Source organism: Anoplophora glabripennis, unplaced genomic scaffold, assembly GCF_000390285.2.
Source record: "Anoplophora glabripennis isolate ALB-LARVAE unplaced genomic scaffold, Agla_2.0 scaffold179, whole genome shotgun sequence".
NCBI classification, from domain to species: domain Eukaryota; kingdom Metazoa; phylum Arthropoda; class Insecta; order Coleoptera; family Cerambycidae; genus Anoplophora; species Anoplophora glabripennis.
Genome location: NW_019416483.1, coordinates 807,742 through 828,496, shown reverse-complemented (window position 1 = coordinate 828,496; position 20,755 = coordinate 807,742). Strand labels below are relative to the sequence as shown.

At 32.6% G+C, this 20,755-nt stretch overlaps 2 protein-coding genes across 3 annotated transcripts in view; one reads left to right on the top strand and one right to left on the bottom strand.

Annotated features, from left to right (window-relative positions):
• The first annotated feature begins 700 nt into the window (after window positions 1–700).
• LOC108907723 (N-acetylglucosaminyl-phosphatidylinositol biosynthetic protein) lies at window positions 701–9,193 on the top strand. 2 transcript variants are annotated; one of them, XM_018711522.1, is made up of 8 exons: window positions 701–904; window positions 965–1,301; window positions 1,351–1,585; window positions 1,692–1,815; window positions 3,407–3,574; window positions 3,779–3,876; window positions 4,069–4,240; window positions 8,966–9,193. In XM_018711522.1, exons 1-8 carry the CDS (start codon window positions 888–890, stop codon window positions 9,114–9,116), a joined length of 1,302 nt encoding a protein of 433 aa, XP_018567038.1. In that variant the 5' UTR covers window positions 701–887; the 3' UTR covers window positions 9,117–9,193. The 2 variants fall into 2 exon arrangements, with proteins under 2 accessions (XP_018567038.1, XP_018567037.1); XM_018711521.1 differs by having other exon boundaries at window positions 1,686–1,815.
• An 83-nt stretch (window positions 9,194–9,276) lies between these two features.
• Window positions 9,277–20,755, bottom strand: part of LOC108907722 — a 483,302-nt gene continuing 471,823 nt past the window's right edge. Inside the window, exons 20-21 of the mRNA XM_018711519.2 lie at window positions 14,267–14,388; window positions 9,277–9,857 (exon numbers count right to left, since the gene is read on the bottom strand). Coding sequence (XP_018567035.1) covers window positions 9,765–9,857; window positions 14,267–14,388 — 215 coding nt within the window. The 3' untranslated portion in view covers window positions 9,277–9,764. The remainder of the gene's footprint in view (window positions 9,858–14,266; window positions 14,389–20,755) is intronic.

Below are 20,755 nucleotides of genomic sequence, written 5' to 3'. Positions count from 1 at the left end.
CTATTTGCAGTATGCACTAACATTTTGAGGTGCAACCGTAGGGTAATAATCACTCGAGTGGTGGGAGTAAACATCTCGAGATATCTCGAGTGGTTTCAATAATCGAGTACCACTCGATTTTTCACTCGAAATCTCCCATCAGTATTCGAGATCACTTGAGACATTCGAGATGTTCACTCCCACCACTCGCATGCATACTGCAAGTAGTGCAAGTAGTCGCTGATTGCCTGACCTTTATTATTATTATTTTTTTAAAAATAGCCTTTTTTTAGCTACGCTTATAAGTAATGTCCCAGACCTCTATTTTTTATTAGAAGTCTGTGAGTAATATATATGACTAATGCAAAAGTGTGCGCCGATGGGATCAAAATGACCAATATATCGTATCTCGAGTGATCACTCGATTATTAAAAGGACTCAAGTACTAATAACTCGATTATCAAGGCTGCCCAGGCCTACAGAGGTAAGGCAGGACAAAGAGGGATAGTCCCCCTCGGTCCCAAATTATCGAGGCTACGTTTAACACCCAAAATAACGGCGCGCGAATCGGATTCGGATTCGTTTTTGGTATTCGTTTATGTACTTTGCATTGTGTCACAAGCTTTAAGCCTCTGTATCTGTTTTTTCTAGGTTTATGGACCATGCCATGGAATTCTGTTTACATTTCATACAGAAGTCACAACATATAACCTACAAAATCTCAAAAATTAACCCCAATTTGTCATTTATCAAAAAGTTTGAACGATGAATATATTACAAACGTATTATTTTATAACGATATAAGTGGCATGATAGTGACAATAATTGTTATTGGTGTCATGCGTTGAACAAATTAATGAGTAATACAGAATTTTGTATTGTTTTAAGTATATGTGCTTACAGTTGCCATGTTCCATAAAATTTGGTTTGTACTTTTGTTTGTGTTAGGTATGTATGCCATAGAAACGATTACAATTATTTTTAGTATGGTTTCTGATTTCTTCTTCCCAAATATGGGTGGTGTAGAGGAACACATTTACAATCTATCACAGTGTTTAATTCAAAAAGGGCACAAAGTGGTGATTATGACTCACAGTTATGAAGATCGAGTTGGAGTACGTTATATGACAAATGGCCTAAAGGTATATTATTTACCAATAAAAGTGTTTTACAATCAGTGTGTGTTACCAACAATGGTTTGCAATGTACCATTAATTCGATACATTATAATTCGAGAAAGAATTGAAATTATCCATGGTCATTCTGCATTTTCAGCTCTAGCACACGAAGCTATGTTAATTGGAAACTTAATGGGGTTAAAGGTAAATAATGAAGTTTTGTATCATGTATGGTTAAATTTAGATGTTTTAGACTATATTTACAGATCATAGTCTATTTGGTTTTGCTGATGCTAGTGCAGTAATAACTAATAAATTTATTCAAATATCACTTGCCGATTGCAATCACTGTATATGTGTCTCTCATATTGGAAAGGAAAATACAGTATTACGAGCAAAAGTTGACAGTAAGCGAGTGTCTGTTATTCCAAATGCTGTAGATACATATTCTTTCACTCCTGATCCAAGTCAAAGATCAAAATCACAAAGTGAGTAGATGTTAATTACGTTGGTATCTCAGCAATGTTCAATCGTAAATACTTATGTAACAAAATTACTTACAATATTTTAAGTAATACTTATTTTTAGTTACAGTTGTTGTTGTATCAAGATTAGTTTATAGGAAAGGGGTAGATTTAACAGCTCAAATTATAGCAGATCTATGTTTGAAGTATAAAGAAGTATTATTTTTAATAGCTGGAGATGGTCCAAAAAGATGGTAATTATTACAACAAATTTACTTGAGTGTAGTTAGCCCCCAAGATGGAACAGCCGGATAAGACGAAATAACCTAAGGAATAGTTGAAAGAGGTGTACTATAACGCATGTCTACCATCAAACCGACTTGTCCGGTCCGGGGGTGGAAATGGCGTGACTTACAAAGTTAGCACCTTATTTTTGCTATTACTCTCATCGTACCCGGACAAAACGAAATAACCTATGGAATAGTTGAAAAAGGTGTATTATAACGCATTTCTACCATCAAATTGATTTGTCCGGTCCGGAGATGGAAATGGCGCGACTTACAAAATTAGCCCCCTATTTTTGCTATTACTCTCATCGTACCCGTACAAAACGAAATAACCTAAGGAATAGTTGAAAGAGGTGTACTATAACACATTTCTACCATCAAAGTGACTTGTCCGGTCCGGGGGTGGAGAGGGTGCAACTTACAAAGTTAGACAACTATTTTTGCTATAACTCTCATCGTACCCGGACAAGACGAAATAACCTAAGGAATAGTTGAAAGAGGTGTACTATAACACATTTCTACCATCAAAGTGACTTGTCCGGTCCGGGGGTGGAGAGGGTGCAACTTACAAAGTTAGACAACTATTTTTGCTATAACTCTCATCGTACCCGGACAAGACGAAATAACCTAAGGAATAGTTGAAAGAGGTGTACTATAACGCATGTCTACCATCAAACCGACTTGTCCGGTCCGGGGGTGGAAATGGCGTGACTTACAAAGTTAGCACCCTATTTTTGCTATAACTCTCATCGTACCCGGACAAGACGAAATGACCTAAGGAATAGTTGAAAGAGGTGTACTATAACGCATGTCTATCATCAAACCGACTTGTCCGGTCCGGGGGGTGGAAATGGCGCGACTTACAAAGTTAGCCCCCTATTTTTGCTATTACTCTCATCGTACCTGGACAAAACGAAATAACCTAAGGAAAAAAGGTGTACTATAACGCATTTCTACCATCAAATTGATTTGTCCGGTCCGGGGGTGGAAATGGGCGACTTACAAAGTTAGCCCCCTATTTTTGCTATAACTCTCATTTTACCCGGACAAGAGGAAATAACCTAAGGAATAGTTGAAAGAGGTGTACTATAACGCATCTCTACCTTCAAACTGACTTGTCCGGTCCGGGGTTGGAAATCGCGTGACTTACAAAGTTAGCACCCTATTTTTGCTATTACTCTCATTGTACCCGGACAAAATGAAATAACCTAAGGAATAGTTGAAAAAGGTGTACTATAACGCATTTCTACCATCAAATTGATTTGTCCGGTTATTTCGTTTTGTCCGGGTACGATGAGAGTAATAGCAAAAATAGGGTGCTAACTTTGTAAGTCACGCCATTTCCACCCCCGAAACGGAGAAGTCGGTTTGAAGGTAGAAATGCGTTATAGTACACCTCTTTCAACTATTCCTTAGGTCATTTCGTCTTGTCCGGCTGTTCCGTCTTAGGGGCTAACTTTGGGGGCTAACTACACTCAAGTAACAAATTTTGTCCTTGACGCATGTTAAGTAGGTACTATACATGTTTCTTGTTATTGATATTTTATGCACTATATAGGTTACTTGAAGAGATTCGAGAAAGGAAAGGCCTTCAAGACAGGGTCACACTGTTAGGCAGTTTAGAACATTCTAAAGTAAGGGATGTGTTGATAAAAGGTGATATATTTCTTAACACTTCTCTGACAGAAGCATATTGTATGGCTATTGTAGAAGCTGCTGCTTGTGGGTAAATACTTACTTTTATGAAAAATATGTACATAATTATAGTCAATTATCCATTTATTACCTACTTAAAAAAATATTCTAATTTTGAAATACTTCTTTGCTACCTTTTGCGTGAAATTCATGTTCCAAGTTTCTTACAAATACTTTTTCAGCTCAGAAATTATAAATATTCACTGATGTTTATGAATATTATTTTTTATTTTAGATTATTGGTTGTTTCTACTAAAGTAGGTGGTATTCCAGAAGTTTTGCCAGAAGATTTAATCTATTTAACAGAACCTAATGTTCCAGCCCTTATGAAAGGTAATACAATTAACATATAGTTGCAATATCTGATATTACTATATAATATCCATTGTTTTTGATTATTGGAAAGTTAAATATTGACTATATAAAAAAAAATGTTAGCCTCGTATGAATATACCTATTTTCTTAATATGTTCCCATTTAATTTAATGTTTTTTGTATGTAATAGTATTTACAATTTATTTCAAGGTTTGGATAAAGCAATAAGCGATTTAAAAGAAGGTAAAGTAGTATGCCCCTACGAATGCAATATGCGTATTAGGAAATATTATAATTGGGAAAATGTATCTTCAAGAACTGAAGTTGTTTATCATAGAGTTTCTCAAGAGTCTACAAAAAATTTAGGGCAGCAATTAAATGGGTAAGAAAAACAAATACTTTGTAAACTAAAATTAATAACATTTACCTACCTTATGGTGTTTCCTGATCATTCCAAATTATTTTAAGAATAAAATTTCATATTCATATAAACAAGTATTCTTAAAATGTCCCTTTTCTGATATGTAGAGTAAAGTATATTTATTTTTTCCATTCATAAATAAGTTGATTTTTTTCTCAACTTTTTATATCTATTTAATGAAAACACATATCTGTCGATTGTAAAATTGATTGCTCCACTCAGAAAACTCAAATTTTTTATATAAAGTGTGTCTGGTTTTCATTTGACACCCCCTTAAATACAAGGTAAAATCAATGACAAGTATATACATTATTCAATGTGCATGTTGGCAGGTTTTATGAGAGATTTTTTGAGACTTCATTCTTTTGTTCTAAATGAGTTCTTAATTAAATAAAACTGTTCTTAATTTAATATGTTTGCAGTTGGCATAATGTATTTATGCTTAAATATTGTTCCTGGCGATTTGTTTTTTTATGTATGTAAGCCGTTCTGTTTTTTTTTCTTTTCTCTTTTCTTTTTTGTTACATATACATAGTGCAGAACCTCTTCCTCCAAAAAGTTGTAATATTTTTTAGAAGGAATAAACTTATAAACTTATTATTATTATTATACATTATCCAATGTGGTTGAATCTTATACTATGCTCGTCTTCTTAACTTGTGGTTAGGTTCTATTCCTGTCCCATAGCGCCGTGGCCTTATCAGACCTATTGTGCATCCCACTGTTCGAACCTATTCAGCTAATAGTTTTGTCCTTTTTACTAAGCCCAAAAGCTTTCTTGCCGACACTTCTCTCAGCTTCTTGGGTTCCATAAAGGGTTTTCCCAGGAGTGTCATTGTACTGGGCGAATCCTGGAGAAGTTTTATCTGCCGAGTCACATCCTCTGCAGATCGGACTGTCTACAAGCTTTAGCTTCTATAGATGTTTCCTAATAGACCGGGAGATATTAGACTGAAATTCGACAACGTCTTTCTCATTTATGCCTCTGAGAGTACTGAAAGGTAACCAAGAGACAAGTACAATAAACTAAATTTAAAAGATGGACTGCGAGACACCTTTGTGAAAATTGAATTTCTCACTTATGCCATGTTCATAAGTTGAAGAGAAGTATCAATTTGATCACAAAATTTTTTTGGCATAAGTGTCGCAAGGGACCTAAAAATGGAATACTTTGTAAGAAAATGTGAAAAACATCTTTATTTGTCTACCAATTTTTCATTAATGCCAATTAGAAATATGGCATTATTATATTCGAAAAGCTCATAAAAAACATTGGCATAAGTCCTACTAAGGACTAAAGAAAATAGGGCTTTGGAAAAGCTGCGGAAAAAGAAAATTAAATTTTCACTAGGTGTCCCGGTGGGCACATCGGTTTTTCCATAATCATACTTATCTCTAATGTATCTTTCAGTAACCCTAAAAGGCATAAACGAGAAAGACGTCGTTGAACTTCTACGAGTATCTCCTGGTCTATAAAGTTATAGTGTTCCATTATAAGTCCCGTCACTTTCCTGAACCGAATTTTATTCAATCTCGGCAACTCATTCGTTCTTTTCTGCAAATAAGGATACTCCATAAGTTCCTTCGCATGGCTTTGCCCTAGCCTTGAAGCCCAGTATTTGCTATATTCTGACTCAATCCATTTGCCCAGAGCCCTTGTGATTACACTGGGATGTGTACCACAGAATGGTTCGGGCCCAATGAACTCTGTTTCGGATTCCTTTCTAGCAAGTTCATCCGCTTTCTCATTTCCATCAATGCCTTTGTGTCCTGGCACCCAACACAATCTAACTTTATTAGTGGTAGCCAGTTCAGCCAGCTAACTACACTTCGAGTGCAGCTGTCGGAGTTGATGACATCGCCCCCATCATCCCCAAACAGGCCACTCTCTGGAATTTGTTGTTTTTCCTTTGCTGTAGTCTGTTGTTTTTTTTCCACCATACCACAGCACCATAAAATATCCAGTATGATATCCTTGGCTTCAGTCACTGAGTTCTACTGATAAGGTGATGACATACATACAATGTCTGCTTCCCCTTACCACTTTTTCCAAGTTTGTATTCAAGGTAAGCTTATCATTCAATATCAATCGTAGATATTTAACCTCTCTGGAAAGCTGAATACACCTCTCCCCTAATATAGGTTCAGAGAGTCCAGTCAAATTTCTTCTCCTGGTAAGATATCTTGTCCAGGTTTACTGATAGTGCTTGCCCCTTAGAACAATTATCTATCCATTTCAGAGCCTCCTTCATAAGCTCTGAAACGATGATGTGTGTATTCGATAAAGAAAAATGATTTAAAATACGTTATACAGGGTTCAGCAGAAAGGTTGGATGGTTTTCAAAAAATCATAGAGTTGTTAGTTTTTCCACAAAAAAAAAAAAAAATATTGGCAGATTCTGGTGTGTCTTTTCATAGCAATTGAGAAAATCAAGTGTGGGAAATCACATCTGTCATGTGGTAGCCACAATCAGCGATACACTTCTGGAGGCGTTCTTTGATGTTGGCATCCACTCTTTCCAATGTTCATCGGTCGATTTGGGCGGCTTTTACGCAAATTGCTTCCTTCAATGCTTCTAGTGTTCGGGGCTTGTGCTCGTAAACATTTGCCTTGAGGTGACTCCACAAGAAATAATTGCACATGAATAAATTAGGGGACCGAGGAGGCCAGTAAATGTTGCCAAACCTGGAAATGATGCGACCAGAGAAGAGAGGGTGAATGATGATTATTGAGGCATTAGCTGTATGGGCTCTTGCCCCATGGTGTTGAAACCACACACGTTGGATCGGTATTCGTTTTCGTCGTAACTCAAAAAGAAGTTGTTGGTCATCTCGACATAGTGCTCCGAATTGACGGTAATAGCATTCCCATTATCATCTTCAAAAAAAATAAGGGCCAATGATGCAAGTTTTGCCTATAGCGCACCAAGCTGTCACTTTCGCACTATGTAATGGTTTTTCATGTAATGTTCTCGGATTTTCATCAGCCCAGTAACGCAAGTTCTGTTGATTCACCATGCCATTGAGATGAAAATGAGCTTCATCACTCATTAACAAAATGAGGTTCTTATTTTGCTCTAAAAGTGCTTCCATCTCACGCATGAAGGTGAGTCGTTGTGCGTAATCCTCAGGCTGCAACTGTTGCACAATGACCAATTTGTAGGGGTGAAAATCCAGATGCAAAATACACATTACCGAACGATCACTGATGCCAAGTTCAGCAGCATGCATGAACTGCGCAGAAAGGCTTGTCGAACAGGTTCGACATTTTCAGAGGTTCGAACCGTTCATGGAACTCCTAGAGGTCTTCTATTCGTCAAAACACCTCGTGTATGCAGTGCTTAAACTAAACGAAGAATGGTGTTTCGCGATGAAACTGTCATAGACAAAAACGCGGTGTTCTACCGTCCACAGTTCCATGGCTTCAACTGGTAAAAATATGCTAAGACCTAGCAAAGCTAACGGTGCCTGCCGCACAGCTGTCATCCCAATAGTGGGGAAGTACCGTCAACGGGGGTGATGTTGGACGAATTTTTCGATTATTTTACTCTATTTCTGGGTCCGATATGTCAAAAATTCTGAGGAAAATCATGTAGGTAGGCCGAGGTGTATTCTATTGCGTGGTATAATTAAAGTTTGTATTTTGATTTTAGTTTTTTATATATTTTTTGATAACGGTTGTCCAACTTCACCCGGCAGAAAGGGGTGAAGTTGGACATAGCTTTAAATTAATGGAAATCCAGCTCCGGAACGGTCTATTGCCCGAGTTAGACCTAAAAATTGTTTTTTAAAAAGGAAATCTTTCAGTTTTACTCTAAAATAAATTTATAGAGTTTGAAAAATGTGTAATAAACCTATTAAACTATCATTAATAAAATTTAAATTTCTTATAAAAATATAACAAAAAATATTTAACATTATTTAAAAATTTATTTAAAACTATTATAATTCCTTTAAGGTAGTTGTGAAGTGTTGATTTTGGAACATTCCACTTTTCACCTGCAACCCTGACACTTAAAATATCTTATTTTTCACTTCTTTTACTGCCATTTCCAAAGTTCTGGTGGGGTAATTACAATTTGGCTTTATTCCAAGCGGTTTTCGATATTTTTGGGGCATTTTTTGGGTGTCCAAGTTCACCGTGGAATAACACAACATTGTAAAAAAAATCTTCCACTCCACTATTTTTACAAAAATATAATTGAAAATTTCCATGACTAATACTCATACAATAGTGCAACTCCTCAGACAAAAAGGTTGATATTCCGCCAGCCACATCGTAGATACAGTAGTTATAAGAACAAGTTTATGAAAATGTCAAAATTTCATACAATACTTTTGTAAATCACAGACTTACTTACTTCCGTCCTTCATACCCACACCGCGTTCCAACAGAAACAGAACATGTTGTTTCACGATTTCTGCCGCCAAATCAGTTAAACGTTAACCCCCCACCTACCGGGTAGGGATTTTTTTAACACTACCGTTTGTCCACCTTCAGCCCTGCTGTCCAACAACACCCCAGTTGACGGTACTAGCCATATCAAAAATGTCCGACCTTTCTGCCGGACCCTGTACTTACCATACTTGCTCATATTTGGTTGTATAAAACATTTGATATTAGGTATTTAATAAATCACACTTTATGTGCGATAATAAAAAAATACCTGATTTTATTTTTTTTAGTTATCTTGCTAGTGGAGTATGGCCTTTTCTCTTGGTGGTTTCATTAACTTTTTTGATATTACATTTATATGAGTACCTGGTACCAAGGAAAGACATTGACATTGTTAAGGATTATAATCATAAATTGCAAAGGAAAATAAAGGAAAGATAACAAAGATTTCGCAATCATAAAGATTTATTTAATATTCTTACCAATAATAAATATAATATAAATGTACATTTGTGATTTTATTTATGTAACTAATTTAAATAAATATGTAATTCTTACGCAAAGAAAATAAATATATTGTTTACCAAAATATAAAATTCATTGTACTGTTTTTTTTTAAAATTAACAAATTTTTTATAGATTAATTATTTGATAATCCACTCATTCACGCATAATAAACATGTAAGTAATTCTAAGAAAAACTACAAAAATTATGACCAAATGGTTTTTCCTAGACTTACTGTACAATGTTATTTAATATAGAAGCAAACTAGAATTACTAATAATTCTAAATTTTTATAAAAATCTTTGAAATATTAGGCCTGATAGAATTTGATTAGGTACAATATAATTTGCTTAGGTTTATTTTGGAATGTACATGGAATGCTATAAGCTGCCAACTAATTTGACAAAAATATTGATATTGTGGTTTGGTCCACGATTAATAAATACAATCCTCATAAACCCAAGCCCTTGTATTTCTTACCTCTAGGTAAATAATCTTTCTAGAATATTCCATATTTCAACTAGTATACAAACTATCAGATAGAAGATCACTATACAAGACACAACAGGATTTATTATTGTATGCTAGGTCTGGTCCTCGTTTGGGGGCCTTTGCTCTTGACTAGTACAATTCCAAGATAAGCGTTTGTGGATGCTCGCATCCCTACTGTCATTTTTCTGAAAAATAAAACAACGTGGTGAAGAAACATCATTTTTAACACACAATTCACACATATTACAGAAGTTTTTTCGGTGAGCTTAACATTAGTACGTCGACCATTAGCATTCATTTTTTGCGTAGCCATTGAATGCCCTTTCAAACTTGCAGGAATCGGAAACGGCAGTCATTACCGATTAGGTATTGCCTGTGGAACTAAATTACGCATACAAAAATAATTGTTTTTTAATAATGTGTTGGTGTTGCTGGCTACTTGGTTCTGCCAAGTGTGAAAAGGCACTGATGGTTAAAGTGCCTAATTTTTTCGGTACGGACTTATGTGTAGCTTGTCGGCATGTGAACGTACCATTAGAAGAGTAAAAAAACCAGTGACCATCAGCTCACTGACTATTAGCATTTGTATATAAGTAACTAGCGAATGTCCCTTTTTAGTACGAGGTTTGATCAAAAAGTAACGGGGACTTAGTTTTCTCAGAAAGTATTTGCTTAATCTTCAATTTTTATCCCATCCCCTTCAAAGTAATTCCCCTGCGGTATTATACACATGCCAACATAGTTTCCAGTTTGAGAAACTGATGGAACGCCTCTTTAGGTATCGTCTTGAGCACAGTTTGCGATTTTGCCTTTATCTCGCCTACTGAAAAACATTGTCATTTGAGTATCTTTTTAAGTTTGGGAAAACTAACCAGTGACTACCGTTTAATCAGTAGTAATTTTCTCGAAAACAGTTAGTCGTATCAAAACAATTTAATGAAGTAACATTCAAGATCATTGCATTACTGATTAGATGGTGAAAATAAATTTTAAAATTTTTCACGGTAATAGTTAATAAAATTTGAAAATATGGTGTGCATTTAACTCTTCATATCTCGGAAACGGTTGGCCTGAGAGATTTTGACCAAGTACACCTTTTTTTGCTTAAAGTTGATAGAGGAATAAATGCACTAATACGAAACGTCAATGTACAGGGTAGCAAAAAAGTTAGGGCCAATTTAATTCAAGTGTATCCTTATAGGTGGTGCCCTCTACAAGCATTGTCAAAAGCAATGAGAAATTTAAATTTAGCATCCTAAAAAACCCTCGTATCCCAAGTTTTATGCCAACATTCAAATTTATTTGGAAATTATTCCTAAAAAATCAAAAAAAAAAAATTAAACTTTAGCATCCTATATAGCGAAAACTAAGCATTTGTGGACGCACGTTTATAGGAAATAAGTCTTATTTTGACCTCAAAAATACACCCCTAAATTCTTTGTACTGAATTTTGAATCACCCTGTATAGTATCCTGATGACACCTGTTTAGTACATTTCACTATCATCTAGTACAATTTGTTCAGGCAGGTTATACATTTTCCTAACAGTCGGTGCAACACTGATATTCGATGAATATCCAGAACAGATAGGTGGACCTCAAAACTAAAAATTGGACAAAAAAACGGATATCCATAGAACATTATATGCTATGTGGGAGATCAAAAAAATATAGTTTGAATTTTGTAAAGTTAGTATGATCTCGAAAACACTATAAGATGTCTCAGTTTTATACTTTGTCTTTCAGACTACCACATATTTTGGTTCTAATTGTTAATATTTGAAGATTATTATAACTTTTAACAGACCATGTTTTCATCAAAATATAAGAAATATTAGCTTCGAGTCTCGGTTAAGACTTGATTAACTAATCAGGCGATTCGACTGTGAATATACTATTATAAAATAAATCAGTATATGTACAGTCCAATCATGTGATTAATTATAACCAAGGCTTAAGCGAGACTCAAAATACAGGGCCTTATTGTAATAAATTCAATTCAGTTGCATAATAATTAAAAAAGAGACTGGTGTGCTCTGGATTTTGAAGTATCAGTTTTTTGAGTTGGTGGACAGACGTTGCAAGAGACAGTCCTATTTGACTCATCTCTGAATAGTAAGAAGATATAACTGTTTAATAGGGAAAATCCCAAGGGAGAGTGCTACAAGTAGTATGGTGAGCTGGAGATTTCCAAATCACGAGTTGAAAGTAACCACTGAGCCAAATCGTCAACGTACAAGCAGAATGGCCCAACGCGGTTATCCGTGTATTTTTTTTTAATAAATTTATTACAAACAAACAAACAATTTTGTATTAAACAAACGATACATTAATATATAATAACTAGCTGACCCGGCAAACGTTGTTTAAAAAATAAAGACAGAAAATTTTGTCCAAAAAATAAAAAAAAAATTTTGGGGTGGACCACCCTTAACATTTAGGGGTATGAAAAATAGATGTTGGCCGATTCTCAGACCTACTCAATATGCTCACAAAATTTCATGAGAATCGGTCAAGCCGTTTCGGAGGAGTACGGGAACGAACATTGTGACACGAGAATTTTATATATAAGATATAATAAATAAACAAAGGAGCTGCAAAGGCAATCCTGTGCGCAGCTTCTCGTATTTTATTACATATTAGGGCAAAATATAAAGCAAAGTAAAAGTGCTTGAAACAGATGCGAGTACAATTTAAAACAAAAAAAAATAGCAAAATAACAAAGTTTCTACAAAAAACTAATTAACAGAGTAGGACATAGTATAGGACAAAGGTAAGTGTATGTTTATAACAAATTTTTTGAGTTATTATTTCTTCAATTCAAATTCAATCGGTAGGTTTAATTATTTTTAATGTCTATATAGTTATCAATTATACTTCTACCACAATTTAATATACATTTCTTTACTTTATTTTTAAATATATTTTTGTTTTTAGAATCACGAATATCACATGGTAATAAATTATACAATCTAGGAGCAAGAAAGTCATAAGAACGTCCAATTGTTGTTAGAGCTCGTGGAATAACGGTTACCAGCCTGCTCCTTGTAGAATAAGGATGTTTTATAGGTCTTAATGTGTTTTTATTTTTATGTTGATGTACGACAACCTTTAAGAAAGTAAGTTTGTCTTGGATCAAATACCTTTGCTTCCCTATACAATTCATCACTAGGATACTTACAGTTTCTTCCTAGCATTATTTCAAAAATATTTTTTGTAAAATTTCAATTTTTTTCATATATGTCTTAACTACTCCACCCCAACTCAAAATTCCTTAAAACATTCTAAACTCAATTAAGGAGTAGTAAATCGATTTCATATAAGGTAAGTCAAGTATTTTTTTACATATTTAAATTTATATATTAAAGTTCGAACTGTTTTTATGGTTTGATTTATGTGGAAGTCCCATCTTAAATGTTGATCAATAAGCACACCGAGATATTTTAAATTTTCACAACTATTAATATATAACATTGTCCCATTATTTACAATATTAAGTTCAGTATAATTCGGCAATCCATTCTTGTAAAAACTGAATGGGATAAACTTTGTTTTTTCAAAGTTTATAGTTAATAGTTTATGATATGATAAAATAATTAATTATCCGTTAATAATTAAGTATCCGTTACTAGTAATATTAGCAAGAAACAGGTGTGCTACCTCAAAAACATGTTTATTTCTTGTGTTCTTTTTTGCTCAATATTAAGATTATAATCAAAATCAAATATTACTTTCACTTGCATCTCCTCTGTCTCATCTCTGCAGGTTTAATTCATTAAAGGAAAAACAAACCACCGCAACATACTTTGCCACACCAACGGACCACCCATTATATATAGAGTGTTCCATCAGGAATCGCCACTATCGATATCTCGGAAAGTACTGATGCAATAAATCTGAAAATTTGGTAACACAGCAAAGGCGGTAGGGCCAACACAGCTAAAATATTTAGAACTTTATGACACTAAACGGCATAACCGGAAGTAACATAACATTATCTTTCTTATTTTAAATGGGAAACGATCCCCAAGCATTTTTATTTAAATTTTTGGTATGTTTCAGGTCACGGCCTTTTCGACAACAGGTCTGGTACAAGAGAAACTGTCCAAAAAATAGAAATTTGCAAATACCTAGTAGTAACGGCAACCCTTACATTGGCTATATGGCTTGAAAGGAAATTTCAATCTGCATATGACAGAGTAAAAAAATACAGGCTATTCCATTTAAGTTAAGAAAGTTATAGCTGTTTGAAGTTATCAAAAATGTAACAGCAAAATGGATAATTTAGTGTTACTTATGCCCTTTACAGGTACCAAAAATCCACTTGATAGCATGCTCCTGAAAAGAGTTACTAGCATCTCCACAGATCCTTGCCCCTTTTAAAATAATAAGAAAGTTAATGTCGACTAGTGCCATAAATTCTAAATATTTTAGCTGTGTTGGCTCTACTGCCTTTGCTAGGTTGACAAATTTTCAGATTTATCTGACCAGTACCTTCTGAGATATCGATAGTGGCGATTTCTGGTAGGACACCCTGTATATTTAATGGGTATTGGGAAATTTACTAGCTATAAAGTATTTAATGTTTCTCTCACCTTTATATCATCCACAACCCCCGCCGTATGATATCTGTAATTCCGTTTTATAGCCTGGCGATGCTGCCCTCTACTAAAGGATTCACAATGGTCTTCTTGTTGTGGTTGTTGTTGAGAAACCCCTATAGGAAACATGTGGTCAATAAATACTCGTTTTATTTAATCATTTCTTTTTATTTAAATTCTGCATTCTGACATTTGAACGCAGTTTAAAAAATATAAAAAGAAAACATAAAAGCATGTTGGTGCTATGCGCTATATCTACTCTAAGTGTTCTATATCATAGAGTATTGGAAATTTAAAGCAAGTTTTGTGTTAGTTGATAAAACTTTATTCTGTAAATTTTAGTGGTGGAGGAAGCAAGATGCTTAATTTTATATTAGAGAAATAGAATAGTTTATTAAATAAATATGTTATTACTCTGGCCAAGATCAAGAATATATAGAATGGCTATTTTCTATCCTCTTGCATCATAACTTTTTGTTTTTAGTGGAAGAAAATCTATTAAATTAGCATTACATTAAAGTTGACCAGAATTTTGTGGGCAGTTAGTTCTTGAATTAACTTGAAAAAAAAAAATGGAGAATATTAAATAATTGAAAGACCGCAATGTTCTACGAAGCCATTAAAAAAATAAGTTTGTACCAATGAACCTAAGGAAAACAAAAGTTTTATACCTGTCTTGAAATTAAGTTTATATACAAGAGTATGGGTCTCAGTGGCATAACTACGATATGGCAAAAGGGAGCTCCTCTATTCAATCGACTTGAACTGTATTGGGTATCAAAAATTGTATTATTGTGTGTCGCAAATTATATTTTTTATACAAAGTGATTCATTAAAGATGGAAAATCTAGAAATTTTATAAACTAAAATATGGCGATTGGATTAAATATCTCTTGTTACAAATATTCACGTTTTAAGAGATACAGATCGTTCAAGATTAAATTTTATTTTCATATTTCTTAGTAGAAAGTTTTTGTAGTATCAACTAAAAAATTGTCAGTTTTACGATTTTTCTTGGCATAATAAATAATAATTTCTGTTTAAATTTGTCGTAATTCGTTAGGTGTGGCACAAATTATACATCTTTGGTAAATTAAGGAATATTTTTTCTATATAATAGTAATTCTGAAAAAGTACAACAGATAGGGAGTCTTTCTTAATTTCGATATCTGTTCGCTTTCAAGATTTTTGCTTAACTTCACACCTATTATTATTATTATTCTACTTATTTATTTCCTAGTGCTTAAGGTAAAAGATGCAAGGAGTGATGAAACTTTAATCATGACTTGACTAATCATTCTCTAATTAGGCTGGATCTCTATATACAAGTAAATATGTCAGTCAATGGTGAAGATACAGCGAGTTACCACCTCTAAGAACCCCAGAAATTTGACGCCATTGGATATTCCGGAAATTCTATAACGACTATTAATTCCAAGTAGCATTTCTAAGAAAAAAAGATTTCTTACTGGTATGAAGAACTTCAACTAATTTAGAATAACTAGAATTACCATCCCACAATGGATTATGGATTTTTTCTTAATAGATATGTGATTTTAAATATTAGGTATGTATGAATGAAAATGCCAAAGAAATCATTTGCATGTAAATTTTGCATTTTGCTACTATGTGTAACAAGGTTGCAAATCCTGAAAAAATGCAAAATTTTTACAGTAATGATTTTTTTTTAGAAGTGTGATTTTAATTATATTAAATTATTATTATAAGTAAAAGGAAGTCTGAGAATATCATTAGCGTATAAATTTCGCATTTTTCCCCCTCATACTTCCTACATATGGCATAATGTAAAATTTCTATGCCAATGAAAAGAAAAAAATATTCAGTCAATTCATCTAAACTTTGTGGAAGGGTTCGAATTGAATTTTGCAGGGGTACCTAAATTCTGCAACTGATGAATCCACATGTCTTTACGAGTTAGTTGAGATTAAAGGATTAACAATTTTATTATTATACATTTGTCAGTATAATTCAGGAACCTCAACCGTTAATCTGATTTTCAAAATAACATATTCAATTGGTGAGAAAATAATGGACGTTCCAGATAATTTATTTTCTAGCTTGACAATATAAATCAAGTGTATTACCTTAATTGAAATTAATCTTTTGGTATATGGTTATTTTTTATGTGAGAATAATTTAGCAGCTGAAATTATACAATGATTCTATAAATTAGATAGGTAGGTAGGTAATGGTTGTGTAGATACCATTTTTTTAAATATTATTTATCACATATTATACTTATTATCACTTTTTATACTTAATTCACTGTGTTTTTATTCTCTAGTATCAATATTGTCGTACAAAAATTATACTATATAATGATGACATTCTTGATACAAAATGTTAGCTGTGACGTATTTATATCAGTCACTTTTAATAATAAGCATCGTGAATAAATCAAGAATTTATTTTGTTTTGGCGTTGTAGTGAATGTGAAATCCCTAAAATTTTATTTTTATGTGTCCTGCTTTATTATTCAAAAAGCTTGATTATTTTTTAGGCAATGTTAAAATTTTTGGCATATGATTATCTTTCCACTTAAAATTTACAGCAGCAATTCCTATATAGGTATGTACATTCACCCTTTATTCTATGATCAAAATGTTTAATATCCACTTTTCATTTACACTAGAAGGTTTTTCCGCGATAATCATCAAAAGTTCCTTAAAAAATTAAATGTCACTAATTATATTTAGAAAAACGAAAATGGCACAACCACATTCTCTGCATTCTGAAGTTCGGTCTATTTCTCAAATTACATTTTTCTCTTATTTTGAAGGTGGTACATCTACTTCGTAAATTTTATAAATTCATATATTTAGTGTTTATATAAAAAAGATTAGACTGTCTAACACAGTGGACGTATTTTTTTAACATGTAGGTACTTCATGAATTTTATAAATCTTGTCTACTAAATGATTCAATAAATTCACCATTTCTCACATATCTTATTCACATCTCTTATAACAAGAAATTAATATTGAAATAGTTTAATTTTAAAGTGTGATTGGGTCACATTTATGGATTGTGGATATTATGGATAAGCATGTCCGAGGAAATGCCATACACCACATCGTCGTTTCGAAAATAGTTAAATTATTCCAAACTTTTCGTCCTGTATATTGGTTGTTAACAAAAAAAAATAACTTCATCCTTTGTGGACCCATTGTACCTACATCATTAAGTCCCCTGGTAGCAAAAATCTTGCACAAGACACATACAAGACTACCTACTTCTGAAATCAGTATCAGGTGTACTGCAAGATTCATTGTGCAATTGTCTTGATCAAAGCTTTCAATGGATTTGATTCAGGGCACTTGAGCACAAAGGGGTAAATTAAAGCAAGTGACTATGTTGCAGACTTACATTATAATTAAGTCAGACATATTGTACTTGACTTATACTAATTCACCCCTTTGGACTCAAACATTTTTGGTTAAGTCTGGTGCAAGTATTGTAAAAGTATCTTGCATAAGAAACGATATAAATTTTAGCAATAGACACAAAACAATCTGACACAATTTGGCTATTTCAAGTAAACTTGAAACAACTTGTATTAGAATTGCACACAATTGTGCTACCAGTTTCACCACAATTTGTGAGCGAAAAATTTACTCGCACAATGCTTAATGAATTTACTAATATAAAATTAAGTAATAATATATAAATTATTATTATCTTCATCCACCATATACGTTTTTGTTTAACATGTACATTTTTTCTTTTTATCTAAATGTTTTTCAAATACAATATTTTAGGATTTTGTAGAGATTTATAGCAGAAATTTAGATATTCGTAAACTTACTATTAGGTAGTGTGGGTACCTACATGCATTATAGTGTAAAGCCAACTATAAGCTTTTTAAGATATCAACGTACTGGCGTTGTTCATTTAAAAAATGTACATACTACACGTTATGTGATTTAAGTGTTTTATTAATAAATGCAATTAATATAAACTAAACGCATAGCTAAACACTACCTACTTCTTAGGTTGTACTTAATTAAATATACCTATAAGTAAATATAATATTTTCGAACAGATCTGAATATGGTTAATAAAAGATTAAATATGTTATAACTCTAGAAGCAGGTCTCCATGCTAAAAATAAAAGTTATGGAAAATTTTATGTTTTTTGTTAGTTGTCATAGCATTTCTTTCTACTCTTCTAAGTATGCTGCATCCACCAGCATATAAAAAAATATTATTATGCAAAGTAGTCTAAAATAGATACAAAGTTAAAATATTTGTTTAGTAATTAAAAGTAACTACTTTTAGGAATGTTTGTCTAAACAAATATTGTAACTTTAAAAAAAAATTAAATAAACAAATTCAAAAGCTCAATAAATAATAAAAGTTCAGTTTTGTAAAGACTTATCAACTAATTAGTTAAAAGCAAATAATGTACTTCCAAAACTCTATCTTGCACATACAAAATCGGAACTCACAAGATGTGACTGAATTTACGTTGGCTCAGAGTGTTCTTCTTCTAATGTCGTGAATAAAGAATAAGACAAGAAAAATTAACTATCAGATGTGTTGTAGAACTGTTTACAGAAATAGCTAAAGTGAATTTTTAGTGAAACACTGCTATAATATATATGTACGTAACTGTTTTATGTATTGGGTGTTTCTGAACTTATGAAATACGAAGTAACCGAATTTAGGACACCAAAATGCATTATACAGGGTGTCTTGTGAGGAAATATAGAAAATTTAATGGAATATTTAAATATAAAAAAAGTTCATAGAAACTATTTTCGATATATCGATATACCTTCAAACTAATAGAGAGTGTTATGTTAGCTCAGTGGGCTGTGGTTCAGTGAAAAAGGGTTGGCAGCAATGGTTCGGTGTGTGAACATTGAGTCGAGTCAGTCACATGTCAGTCACGCCACAGTCACACCGTCTAAGTGTATTTCATGTTATCATTAAAATTAATAGTCAAATAAAAGTCTTAATACAAACCAGAGTCTGTTATATTAGTCAATACATAACAGAGAGAAATTTTGATTTTAATATTTGATAACTTTACTAAATTTTATAAGAATAATAACTACATTTAATACTTATAAAACCATATTAGTAAATCTGCATTTTAATTGCCACTCTTGTGGAGCCCGTGTCTCTGAAATATTTATGTACATTTGATCATAAACCAAAAACTTGTTCATATGAAATTTTGATATTTTCTTTGAGTTCGACAACATCAGAACGTTTTGAAAGTTAGTATTGGTTTTCGAAGTGTCCGCTATCAGATCGTAAGCATAACATGTTTTTTCTTATTATTTTCTTTTTTTAGACATTTGTGGTATAAATTATTATCAACAAAACCACATTTTGTCTTATTTGAAAATTATTTCTAATTTTATTTGAATTTTCATTAAACATGACTAAACGTTTTCTTTTGTCTTATAATAATGTTGCAATATGTTACATATTTCTCTGTGTTTCACGTAACTATGTTTATTTGTTATTATTTTATATCAAGCTCGTTTAGATTTAGCCTGTGTATGCGTTAACCCTATCATGAAATTCTGTTGAAAAACTTTGATTCTTGCAAAACTAACAAATAATTACTATGCATTTTACTCTAAAATTAATGAAGCTAAATTTGACGAGCAATTTCTTCAATTAAGGAAATTTATCGCTTCAGCAAAGTATATATAAATATTTAAAAAAACATAGAAGTTATGCTTCAAGAAAAGGTTTGACCCCACTAGCAACTAAAATGCATAATTACTGCATAATTTTTTAAGTACTAAATGTAAGTATTACCCTACAAAATTTTATGAAGTCGTTATTATGCATTCTTGAAATTTAAAAAATGGGCCTTCAAGTTATTTTTACAAGAATTTTTAAAGCCACATCTCGAATAAACTCTTGCTTATTTTTACCTGAAAAATTTTCCTATAAAGATTAGGCAGTAATTTTGTTGGACACTTTGTATGAATTAACCAAATTTACAGCTTTCAAGTAAATGTCCTGAATTGAATCCCATTGACATTACCTACTTATTTATTTATTTTGCATAAGAATATAAGTTTAAAAAAGGACGATATTCAGCCCTACAAAAAAAATATTGGATCTGGTATTTAGACCCTTGTATTTCCATGTATTTTTTCCGCTGAATCCGAATCTGCCTTCAGATTTGGCCCAACGGGTCTGAGTTTTCGGGAAAATTAAAAAAACAGGTCAAAATTCACAAAAAACGTCATTTACGATCGACGAAAGTTATAAAAAATCAAATTATTTTACCAGCTCACTAGACGTATAATTTTTCACTCGTTTAATTCCAATTTAACATCATAGAGTCAGACAAGCTGGTCCAATTTCATTCAAAAACAGAAAATAGATCAAAATGCTTAAAAACGCCATTTTCATGGCATAATTCGTGTTGCAGAGTTCTGGATCCATCTTTTTATCCACCCACCCATTTATGAATTCATACATCTTTCTATC